Below are 12,186 nucleotides of genomic sequence, written 5' to 3'. Positions count from 1 at the left end.
GACTTGAAATGTCTGTCTGCAAAATCACATTGAGGTTTTATAGTGCAATATAAATCAAAAGCCTGCAGGTGCTGGCCCAGGTGAGCCTCCTGCTGAGTTCACTGCCCCCGTGTATCATATACTCCCTTCTACTCTAAGAGTTGTCCCAACGTGAAGACGCATTCTAACAACACAGTAGGACGCTTTCAGCAGCTGGGTTGAGTGAAATGATTCCCTGACTGGATCTGCAGTGAATGTTCCTTAATTTGCTTTATTTCACAGCTTCAGGTCTTTTTCGATTCTGGCTTAGCCAAGAGGGTCTTTCCAAGTGCCTCACACCTCCATTGTGATTTCTTTGTTGCATGTTTCAATTGCAGACCTTGTCTTTAAAAAAAACAAACCCAAAACCCAAAGAAGCTGACAGTGGGTAGGATAGTGGGAGATGAAATGGTCTTGAGACCAACCCCTTCTCTTCATCCATCATAAAGCGATGCCTTTCTTATCACTCTTTGATGTTTTCTTAGCATCATAAATGGCAGAGATTTAGAGGATTATCAGAGGCAGGGTACGATTGCCCTCGGATACTCAGCAGAGAAGATCTTGGATATTAAACTGGTAGAATCTGTAATCTTGGCCAAAAGAGCAAGGATAATTTTGTCTGAGCGCTCCCTGTGTTATCAGCAACATGTATGGCATGTGAACTTCACTTTCATGTTTGCAGAATGAAATCATTCCTTCGTGTATGAGTAAAAAGAAACATCGGGGAAGACGGTAGAGTTTTGTTCTGCTGTGGCCAGCTCCGTCCCATCCAGAACGTGGCGCGATGGGATAAGGAACTTCCCTGTTCTTCTACGCTGCACCTGAGCTCTGCAGAAGCCAGAGGGTTCGAGCACCTTTCTGAAGTGGAGTATTCGCTTAAATTAATTCTTCAGTGGTCTGTTTTACAGTAGCATCATGTCATGGGCCGGCACCGTGTGGTCGAGGATGGGTCAGGCAGAGGCGCGAAGCGGGTTGGCTGCGGAGCGCCTTAGTGGGGGGCTCGGGTGCCTGAATTCCAAAGGTTGGGACTGGGGACTAACAGCACCTTGTTACTAGTTTATTTTTATAGTGGTTTGTGTGATGGCTTTATTACAGTACAGCCAGGGGTTTGATTTGCTGGGCCAAACATTTGCTTTAACAAGTAAAATTATCATTGTTCTTTCAGTTGCACAGCCAAGAGAGTTTATTATTTTAAGTGGCTGATTGCTTTAGCAGGTGCTCAGTTAATGGGGCTTCGCTGTATTATTTAATGTTTTTAGGTAGGGTGCAAAAAGCTCATTTTAAAAAGTCATGTTTCTTGAAGTAGCTTTTTTATTTGGTGCAAACCTCCTAAGTGCAACCTTTATATTCCATTTTTGAGCACAAAGCACACCAAAATGGCTTGGGAGGTGGAGAGCCACATTAAGCTGATGGTGTGGCTGGAGGATTTCTTCCACGTTCAAGTTCAGTCCCGAAACCTGGGATGATTTCCCCTCTTTTTCTCGAAAATCTAATTATAGAGCTACATTATTTCAATAAATAAAATCATATTTATGAGTGTATGTTTACCTAGTGCTAAGAAACTGGAACCAGGGGAGGAAAAAAAAAAGGCATTTCTTTTTAATATTTCTATATGAAGTGATATATCACAAATACCATGCGACCTCGTTGCAGGTTTCCTTGGGATTTAGGATGTCTTCTTATTTTGCAGTAGTCTTTATGGCACCTATAATTATTTTTATCTACCTATAAGCAAATTAATGTATTTTGTGATACGGTTGTATTGACCCAGTAGAGACTAGGCTTGAAACTTTTACCGTTCCCAGAAAGAAGTTTTTATGCTGCCTTCAGATATCTCCATGTTCTCTCACTTGTACTCCATCGAGTCTATAAATCTTTTTGGTGGGATAGGCGATTAATTTTGGTGTGAAGTCTGTTCATTGAATCACCGAGAATATTATCTGCTTTCTGTTCATGAAATCCAGGTGCAATCACTTACTGTAATAAAAATGAGAATAGGAAAAATGATCCTCGGCACCGAGGCTGCTGGAAAAGTCAAGATGTGACAAGGAAGAAGGTAATAGATGGAAAGTTTTGTATCATATTATCACCAATAAAAGAAAAAGAGGTCTAAATTCAGCAGTTATGAAAATGTTGATACAAATAGGCTTAGAAGAGGTAAAGGTGAGGTTTGTTGTGCGGGTTGCACGCGAGGGCATCTCACGCACCTGGCGAGCACGAGGGGACGAGGCAGGCAAAGCGCGGAGAAGGCTCGAGGAGCAGGTCGGTGCTCTCTGCCGTCCTCGTGGGCCCTTGGCTTGCATTGATCCATGTTCCTTGGCCTTCACAGAAAATTTGCATTTGTTTTTCAGGCCAGTTGAATCACAAACGGGGCACATGACACTTGCACCTGCTTTATGGCAAAGCAATGTCACAGCTTAGGTCACTGCTGAGCTTAGAAGGTGAAGCCTGCGACTCAGACCCCTTTTGGGGAGCTGCATCTTGAGCATCATCAGGACCATGTCGCTTCTCGTGCCACACCTGGTCTAGATTGCACCAAGTGAGTGTAAACTTCCCTTGCCTGCAAGCGGCTTGGGCTTTTCCTGGGACAGCATTCCTGAAATTGCCTTCTGTCATCTCCCGCGGCTCTTGACATTGTACCGGTACCTGTGTGAGAAACATCCCTGTTGAGGAAAGGCCATGCCTCCGAGCTCCGCTTCCCTTTGCCTCCATTTATTCTTCATGTTCTTCAAATTGGTAAATCATATGACAATAAACAGAAATACCCTCAGTGAAGAGGGAAGGGGAAACTGTTGTTTATCTGGTCAGGTGGTTTAGATTAGCAGTGATGCTGGTCTGTATTATGTTACTTTAAATCATAGTGTCCCAACAGGACATAAATTATGAAGATTGTTACAGTATGTTTCATCCAATGTAAGATCAACAAATTGGAATAATTTTTTTAATAGGAAAATCAGTGCTTTGGCAAGGTTATTGTTGAAGAATTTAATTTAACTTGAGCTTTGCTTGCATTATTTCTTAATATATAAAAACTATTTGCATAATGTATGAAGTATAAACATTTTTAGAATCAAAGGCAAGAATGCCTTTTCCAAGATTACATAGAGTGGCAAACTACTTAGAACAGATCAGTGTTTGTGCTTTTGCTGTCAAAAATGTTTGATATAGAGCTGGCGAGCTAGTTTCTTCACCGACATAATTGTAAACAAGTGTTGGGAGACAGAAACAGAAACGGCGTTCTTTGTAGAACATGGTGTAAAGGTTTTCACATACGCCGCTGCAGATCTAACATGGAGAGTAATGTTTACAGCCACGATACAACTATAAATAGGTAACTTTTTTTAGAGTGCAAAGCAGCATTTCACTTTTGTATAAATGATGTGTGCGGATAAGTATGGGGGATGCCAGCAGTCAGCTCTGGATTTTAAAAGAACATTGTAAACGCAGAAAAGCATGAACAATTGAGTTGGAAATTGTGGTTGTGGGGTTTTTTAGAGTTTCACATTCTGTTCTGAAGACAGAAACAGCATCTCAGTGTGTCTATAGTATTCCTCTTCCATCCTTTCCCTTTATCAGTGACCGTCAGAGTCAGGAGTCCTGCTTACCGCAGTCTCCAGTGATGCTTAGGGAACAGGAGGGTTGGCTGCATTTGCAGTATTTTGCTGCTCCAGCTAATAAAGAGGAGGAAACCACATCTCTGACCGTGGTTTGTTAGGTGTTCACCGTCGGACCCTGCTGCCTGCCCGTGCCTGGGTGGGTCACCGGGTGAGGGAGCAGGGAGGTGCAGGCACGACGCCTGAGCCGGCTGCTCCATGGCTTATGCCCTCGCACCGGGGAGGTGGGGACGGGAGAAGCTGCGCTTGGCTCTGCGCTGGGGCATCCTTTAGTTGCGTTCTTCATGACTGTCTGGCTGCTCTTGGAATGGTACTAAAAAGGAGAAGAGCAGTGGGGAAGCATCACCCTGATTTATGTCATGGATGGATCCAGGCAGAGCCAGAAAAAAAAAAAAAAAAAAACAACAGAAGAGGAAAATATCTAATGCCAGGTGGAGCCAGCATCCCTGGGGATGGCTCAGGCAGGCTGATGATGCCGACAGGGAGGAATCCCAAAACAGGCACGTGGGTTCGAGAATGATACCTGTCCTGCTGTGCTGCCATCACCTCCCTAAGTGCTCGCTGCATTCCTCTTTTTTTGTGTTTTAACCACGTTGTCACTTTCCGATGAAGAATGTGACCTTGTGAGATGATTTTTGAACGTTTATAAGGTAAAAGTCTTTCTTAATGGCATAAATAGAATTTAAGTAAAACAAACCCTGCATTTTGCTTGAGAGCACAAGAGGAAATACCATGACGGCCCTGGTGACGTAACTTGCCATAGCTCGACATTAAAGAGCTTTTTCCTTTTATCCGCTGGCCCGTAGCTCAGTTAGGTAGCTCCGTCAGCTGGAGATGGGAAAGCTTCTGCAGTCTGGAAGTGAACCTTAATGATTTGAGTTTATTATTGTTATAAGTGTCAAGCTGCTCAGGAGAACACATGCTGGATATGGGCATTTTTTGCTCGGGTGAATGGAAAGCAAATGCGTGAGGCATAGTCCTCTCTTGCCTTGCAGGACAATGGCACTAGAACTGGTTTTATTTGTTCGTTTCCCGCTGATAAATGATACAGATGCAGCTTGGGTGGGTGGGGAAGGGAAGACAGGTAGCCCTCACGCTGCAGAAGGTCAAGGTTAATGCTACCTCCAGTGTTATAATGACAGATGGGAGGCAGAATCCTTAACGTGCTTGTGACGAGCATATGGTTTCCTTGGCTGGGTGTCCGAAGGATTTAAGAAGGCTGGGTACATACTTCACAGCGTACGCATTTTAAAACAAATAAATAAAAAGTGCGTGTGGTCATATTGTTAGGCCTTTCAGCTGTTTTTCTCGACTATCTCCGCTTTCGAGTCAAGTCCTGTCAGCTGCTGTGCTGTGGAGATGCACTGGGGCAATCCATCACGGGGGACGCGCGGGTGGGTGATGTACGAGCACCACACAGCGACCTGCGTCGCTTTGATGTCTAACTCATCAAGATAATGTTGGCAAGCATTGTGCAAAAGCAGCATGTTTAAAAAGTATTAAGATGAATTGATTCCTTGCTTAAGAAGTGTGAAAGGAAGAATAATAGCAGATTAGCTGCAGGATCCCGCGGTTCTCCCGGAGCCATGCGGCGTTGCGCAGTGCCGAGGGGTGGATGGAATTTCATCTCTCCTCCCGCTTCTGACAGCGGTGTCTGGCCCTGGTTTTCCCATTCTCAGGCAACAAAAGTCACATTAAGTCTTATTTTTTGATAGCATACGTTGTCGTTTTCACAAGCAGTTTGGCCAGTCCTGAAACATTATGCGATAGCTGAATTTATTTTAAAGTTTGGTTTGTTGGGTTTTTGTTTTCCTTTATTAGGTTAACTTGTTCTTCTGAGAGTAGCCCTGATTTTTATCTCATAAAGACACGCTATGGCTGCTAGTATTTAAAAAATCTAGTTTTACAAGTGATGTTTTGACTGAAACACCATTAGTTTTCAGTTCTGTCTTTCACGATCTTAAAAGACATGAAGGGAAGGGACATACCGGGGCACCCAAGGCATCCCCTTGTCTGTGCAGGATTGTTTCACTCCTTGCTGCTTCTGCTGCTCTCCATGGCTCGTGGCAGGTCAGGCGGGTGATGCTGTCAGAGTACCCTCTGTGTCTGGATGTTATTTTAGCTCAAACGTACTAAAAGAATCAGGTTGAAAATGTCTGCCTAATATGCCTGTTACAGAAATATCAGAGTACTTCATAATATTAATACATCAAAGCCTCTTTAAATACTTCTTTATGGCTTTTGGAAAATACACAAATCCTTTCTTTCTCCTCTCCTCTTTTTAAAGGGAAAATCTGAAAAAGGTCTTGTTAGTGGCCGAGGGGCTGCAGATCTCTGTTATTAATATAGTGAAAGTCAAGACTGTGTTGGGTCTTTGTCATGAGTAGGGTACTTGTCCCACTTTCATCAAGAAATGTGTGATGGTCTGATAAACTCTGCCCACCAATGCAGTCTTGACAATGATCTTGCACTGCAGACTGCATAATAATTTTCATTATTTTTAATTAAAGTTGAAGAAGTGCAGACTCCTGCTCAAATTAAGGTTGGTTGTGTTGCCGGAATGCGGTAATTACTTTAATTGATCACAAGATAGTTTCCTTGATCACCAATTAGACCAAATTACCGATCAAGTTTCAAGACGTGAAGAAATGTCCAAACTGATTTTATGTAATAGTGTTTTCATATCTAATCAAACCTGAATATCTTTTCCTTCCAGAGCCAATTGTATTTTCCCAAAGAAGGGTTATGGCTCTACAAATACAAAGGTGATTCATAAACAATAGCGTTCCAATTCGTTTAATTAGCAAAGGAAGTATTTAGGGCCTTAATGGAGATTGCTTTGGTGAAATTGCTCGGTAGAACCATAGCTCATTTTCTTAGTGGGACATACTTTTTGTGTATAATTAAAATAAACAAAATGGCAAGAGGTAAGTTGCTTTGGGTAACGTGCACCGAGGGAGCAGGTCTCCGAGCAGAGCAGGGCACGCAGGAAGGCGGGCATGCCTCGCAGGCGCGCGGGCTTCGTCCTTCGCTGCGCCACCGCATTGCCCTGGCCGGGCAGTCGTGGCCAGCTGGAGCAACGAGCAGCAGGACCTGTCCTGGGGAGGGTCCCGTGCGCCAGAGTGAATTCCTTTTCACGGCTCAGACAGCCCCAAATCGAGCACTCCTCGGGAAGATGAACAGTTTTAAGACCAACGTCCGTTTTATCTAGCTGGAGACTTGTTACTGCCTTCAGGGGAAGTGGGTGATTTGGTGGTCCACCGGTCACAGAGGATTTGGTGGTCCACTGGTCACAGAGGATTTGTCACCACAAAGCGTGAAGGAGGGTCTGCAGGACAGACGATTCAGTAGCCTGGTTTGCGGCCGCAGTTGCTCTGCCTGCCTTCCGTTGGAGCGGTGATTATTGCCACAGAGTCGATGAATTGTGTTTGTGGAGCGTGCCCTGGTGGGTGAGTTCCTGGGACGGACAGGCACTGGTAGGGCGTACATGAACCTGGTAGGAGGGTTTATAAATCTAATTCTTTTTCTTTCCCATCCTGTTTATTTGTAGAAAGGCAATCCAGCTGTAGATGCATTGCTGTTATAAACTTTTGGGGACCTTTCTGTGTCTAGGTTGCTCTGTTGGAAATAGCATTCCTATGAAGCCCATGGACGCTCTAAAAGCATTTAAATCAAAAATCATTCAGCACGATTAATGCAGAAGTTTTCCAAATCATTGCTAACATCTAGTGCACAACTTGCAGCTTTCTGCTTCAAAGCATGCTGCTGAAACATTTGCAAATTTTTAAAAGTAATTGTTCACTCTAAGTAAAACTAAACCGAGCGAGAGCTTCAAGGGAAGTTAGATTTTCCCGAATTTTGGAATGCTCTTGGGTCAAAGAAAAAAGCTTTTTAATTGCTGACAGTTTGGTGATTTCCAAATGACAAACCTCATTGGAATGATTTTCTCTGATTATAACGTTTGCATTCATTTGACTGGCAAAGCGACTAACAAAGTCATACTTCATCCAGGCACTGATTCTTTTTTTACTTAAAGGTTTTTGTAATTTGTGAGAGGAAAAAAGACTTGAAACTATTATCAACCATTATATGTTATTCATTGACCACATGTTTGTTTGAAATGGCCATCGCTTGGTGGAATGCGGGCTATGTGCATTCTCTTCCATAAATTAGCACTGAAAAACTACCTAAATCAGGTAGGGTTTTGCTGAGCTGCTTGTATTATAATACAAACCAGACTACAGCGTGGATGTTACTTTAGCTTTGCATGTTAATTCAGGTCCTGAACCCCGATGGATGGAGCTTGGTACGAACAAAGCCCGCCGACCGAGAGGCATCCTGCTCACGCACCAAGGCCCTTCGGGCCCCGCTGCGTAATTGCATTCTTGATTTACATGGACATTCTAATTTTCTTTATAATGCAACGATTTGCTCCTAAGTATTTTGGCAAGGGCCTGCTATTATTTTCTTCTTGAGCCCGTGATAAAACCTGCGTCCTGGGGGAGCATGTCGTGCAGAATATAGGGGCAGAGGACTGGGAAACCTATTTTAACTCATTTTAAGGGAAAATATTTTCTCATAAAGCAGAGGGGCAAACCCACCCGCCGCCTTTCTCCCTCCAGTAAAATAGACAGCAAAATAGTTACATGAAAGGATATGTTTCTGGAAGTGGTATCAGTAATACTGTGGCACGATGCTTAATTAGAAATGGCATGTTTCTAAGATGCAGTAAGGGATGAGGGGTTTGGGATGGATGTTTAAACTCACTGTTGGATGCCAAAGGTAAAACCACTGCTCTCATACAACGGCTTTGAATCCCGGAGCAGGTAACGTCGAGCAGAGTGATTTACTGGGGTCTGAAGGGGATGGTTTCAGCAATCCCAGGCAGTGCATTGGTGGCGTGAGAAGGTGAAATGCTCCTTGAACACCTGCAAACCCGAGGTGCAGCTATCTAGAGCATCTCTCGGAGTTGTTGAGATTTTGGAGTGAATCCTGCAGATCCGCTGCCAGTCAAGGCAGGTGAAGGAGTATTTTCCTCTTTGCTCTTTCTCTCCTTAGGCTTTTGGATTTATGACGCGTGTTGCCCTACAAGCAGAGAAGCTGAATCACCACCCAGAATGGTTCAATGTCTACAGCAAGGTAACGTGGTCACCAGCCCTAGGTACAGGCACGGCAAGCTAAGGGGGCCAGACCTCTGGCCCATGCTCTCTGCCTTTTTTTGTGGTTTATGTTCAAGATAAGGGAATGGAAAGAGGTGGTGTCTTTATAAAGAGGTTTGAGATTTTTAAAGAGATGCTGAGGTGTTTGTAGCCGTGAGGAATCGAGAATCAAGCTCTTTGCGAGGGCTACCAGCTGCATGGTTTGGACCTGTCACTTCACCTCTCTGGCTGAGATCTAAAAATAAAATAGGAGCCTTTAAGCTCTTACTTAACCAACTTGAATAAATTACTGTCTTTAAACTTTCTGTGCAGCGAGTCCAGAGCCCAGGGGTGTAGGGTGGCAGACCGCTGATGTGTAAGTACCTAAATGGGAGCCCAGCAGTCTCAATTTAGGTTTGATTTTTTAAAAAATTGTAGGCCTCTATGTCTCAACATAGCAGCTTATAAAATTTGTTTATAATATTACCTGACTGGTGGTGGTCTTGTATTTACAAGGGTTACAAGGTATACTGCAGCCCACAAATGAAAGGTGCTCTCTGAAAGGGGGAATTACTGCTCTCCCTTTATTTTTATTTTTTGATACTTCTCATTGCATTGTATCGAGGTGTGTGGTTTAGCATTTGGTGAGTATGCAGCGGTATCACTAAAAACATACTGAAAGGACGTGCGAAGAAGCAGCCTGCGGCTCGGAACCACCAGCAGGACATCCCCACCTCTCCCCAGCAAGGCATCCCAGCGCTGGCTCCTCCTCATCAGCCCTTCAGCTCACCCTCTTTAAGGGGACATTAAACGCACCAGACAAAGTCCTGATCACCTACTCTTCACTATTTTTGTGGCTTTCCAGAATCGTCAGAATTTATCTTTTCTTTCGTCTTCTCTCTTTCCAAAACCTCAAAGGCGAGACAAAGTAACTTCCAACTTGTCATCTGGCTTAGTCTAAACAAACCCGTGCAGGCAGCTGCGTCATAGCAAAATGCACCGGTCCATTTGTTTTTCTTTTTGAAATTAATCTGCATCAAGCTTAACAATTTTTTTCACCTTCAGGGTACTGTTTTTTAACAAAACGCCTGAGCTCCTGCCTCGGCTGTTGGCAGCTTGGTCACTGGCCCAGGTTCTTCATGAAACTGATCCGTGGAATTTGAATGTAAAGAATGAGTTACTTAATCGGACACCTCTTCTTGGATGAAACCTGAGAACGCAAAGCCTGTTTTATTCTGCGAAGGGGCTCGCTTTGGTTAGACTTTAGGGCCTGTTAAGCCCCCTCACCTACAACATATTTAGGTTTAAATGAGCATTTACATGAGCGGTGAGTGTCCAGCTCGCTGGGAGCACCATGTAAAACCAGTTCACCTTAGAGACATGCAGCGTTCCCAAGGAATTGTTGCTCAGCCTACGTGGCGGATGTCAGAATGGCTTTGTAACCCCTTTCTTTTCCTTTTTGACAGGTTCAGATAACTCTGATTTCCCATGACTGCAGTGGGCTGACCAAGAGAGATGTGAAGCTGGCTAAATTTATTGACAAAGCTGCTGCCTCAGTGTAACCAAGATGTAAAGCTCTTTAATACAGTGTCCACCAATATTTTGATTTAAATGGTATCCCTCATTCCTTGTAAGCCTGATTTCACAACCCCCTAAGACATTTTGTAAATAGAATGGCTTAGCTTTGTTGGCCTTTAAGACCTCTGTCTTGAGACCCCTGTGGATGTTCCTGCCTGTCTTTTGCCATCGCTGGCTTCACGTGAGGATGGAGCAGATAAACCAGTAGCAACTAAGTTCTGAACAGTCCTTTTCCAGCAACTAAAACAAGCTGGAATGAAAGCAGGAGCCCGCCCGCACGTGTTGGTGTTCCCCAAGCCCCCGGGAGCCGAGGCTGGTGGCAGCTACCACGGGACCCTGCCCTGTGCCCAGCCGCTTCCCTCCTATAGATTTGTACATCTCTGCACTTCAGGCAGCGTAAGGGCAGGCAGGCTGGGGCTGTCCCCTCTGCCAGTGACCAGTGGCCAGCGCAGGGGATGCTGGTGAGAGCAGTGCAAGCTGCTGCTGCTGTTGCCTTGGGGTTGCAGCTCACCTCACGGTTACAGCTTTGCTTTTGGGGTTTTTTCTGTGCTTGTCCGACGGCTCTTTGAGTGTGTCTGTCCTTTTGGCACCCACAGCCCAGCCGCTACAGCCAGCTAAGTGTTGCAGCATGCTTGAGAACCCTTCTCCATCAGAGATGCAGGACTGGATCCCACAGTTGCTGAAAACTTGAGCTCTGGTCTGGCAAATACAAAACATACTCAGTGAGCTCCCGGCCCTCATATCATTAAACAAAGCATGAGCTTAAGTGCTTGGCTGGGCTGGGCCAGTGCTCAGCACCTTGCAGGACTGAGCCATTGTTTGTGTTGTAACGCTGCCATACCTGCGGGATCGGGGGGTAGCACCGCCGGGAGCTGCCGGTGGTGGAGGAAGCAGCATTAGCAGGATTCTTGCTAAGCTGGGTTCGGCTGAAGGTATGCTCACCCTTTTTTTTTTTTTTGTTGTTGTTGTTGTTGTTGTTGTTGTAGCTACAATTACTCATTGCAAACATTGTTCCAAGAACTGCATATCCCACCGACGAGGTTTAAAATAATTTCTTCCCTGGTTTCAAAGTCTTTGTTTTTTATCCTGTGATCCTCACCGAGACTGATTTCCACTGCCGGCAGGGAGATTTCAACCTGCTGAAGGCTCACAGCAGGGCCTCTTCTGTGCAGTCCCGCTGTGAGTGTCCCCAGCGTGCTCCGGCATGCCCTGCCAGCAGCTCTGGGTGCGGAGCTCCAGGAGATTGACACCTCCGAAATGCCGGAGTGCATTGCTGGAGTGACACCAGCGGCACAGCCACCAGCCACCCAGAAGTGAGATACATGAGTGCCAAAATCTATATTGGGTGTATGTGCGAGGTGTGTGGTCTGTCAGATATTTGGGATGCAGAATGCCACTAGCTGCCGTGCAAGTATCCGTGTCGATAAAATAAGAAAGGTATTTTTTGTTAATCCTTAGCAAGTGCACTGTCAGGTGCTAATTGGTCGCAGGAAGGAAGATGTAAGGTGTTGGGGTTTATTGTCGGTAACCCTGCTTGGGATATCAAGTTAATACCTAGAAAGACCCAAATTCAGGCTGCGTGCTCCAGTGTGCTTTGCTTACAAGTGCATTTCCCCAGCGAAGCGGCAGATTTCTCTGATACGGTGTGAAAGTGGTCACTGTTGTGAGGAATGACTAAAACTAATAAATAACCGGGCTGTGACGTCTCCTGTTACTGGTGGGGAAGTGAAAGGGGCTTCACCCACAGTTTTGACTTCTCTAATCAAGTGTGAAAACTCTGTTGTTAGAAATTGACAGATAATGTGTGCACTTCAAATAAAACAAACAAATTCCTCCTT

The 12,186-nt window shown here is 44.9% G+C and overlaps 2 protein-coding genes across 10 annotated transcripts in view; both read left to right on the top strand.

Annotated features, from left to right (window-relative positions):
- TXNDC15 (thioredoxin domain containing 15) overlaps nucleotides 1-10,382 on the top strand; it is a 27,741-nt gene extending 17,359 nt beyond the window's left edge. For 3 of the 7 annotated variants that reach the window (XR_008748307.1, XR_008748302.1, XR_008748301.1), the window contains 4 exons: nucleotides 701-2,074; nucleotides 2,370-2,754; nucleotides 8,691-8,771; nucleotides 10,237-10,382. The gene's annotated coding sequence lies outside the window, so the exon portion shown is untranslated. The remainder of the gene's footprint in view (nucleotides 1-700; nucleotides 2,075-2,369; nucleotides 2,755-8,690; nucleotides 8,772-10,236) is intronic. The other 4 variants (XR_008748305.1, XR_008748304.1, XR_008748303.1 and 1 more) reach the window with 4 other exon arrangements.
- PCBD2 (pterin-4 alpha-carbinolamine dehydratase 2) overlaps nucleotides 1-12,186 on the top strand; it is a 24,523-nt gene extending 12,337 nt beyond the window's left edge. For 2 of the 3 annotated variants that reach the window (XM_055811436.1, XM_027794343.2), the window contains exons 3-4: nucleotides 8,691-8,771; nucleotides 10,237-12,186. In XM_055811436.1, the coding sequence (XP_055667411.1) occupies nucleotides 8,691-8,771; nucleotides 10,237-10,332 (177 nt within the window). In that variant the 3' untranslated portion in view covers nucleotides 10,333-12,186. Of the gene's footprint in view, nucleotides 1-2,619; nucleotides 2,755-8,690; nucleotides 8,772-10,236 lie in introns of those variants that run through there. The other variant, XM_055811437.1, reaches the window with a different exon arrangement.

This window comes from Falco peregrinus, chromosome 8 (genome assembly GCF_023634155.1).
Source record: "Falco peregrinus isolate bFalPer1 chromosome 8, bFalPer1.pri, whole genome shotgun sequence".
NCBI classification, from domain to species: domain Eukaryota; kingdom Metazoa; phylum Chordata; class Aves; order Falconiformes; family Falconidae; genus Falco; species Falco peregrinus.
This window is presented reverse-complemented; position numbering and strand designations above follow the sequence as displayed.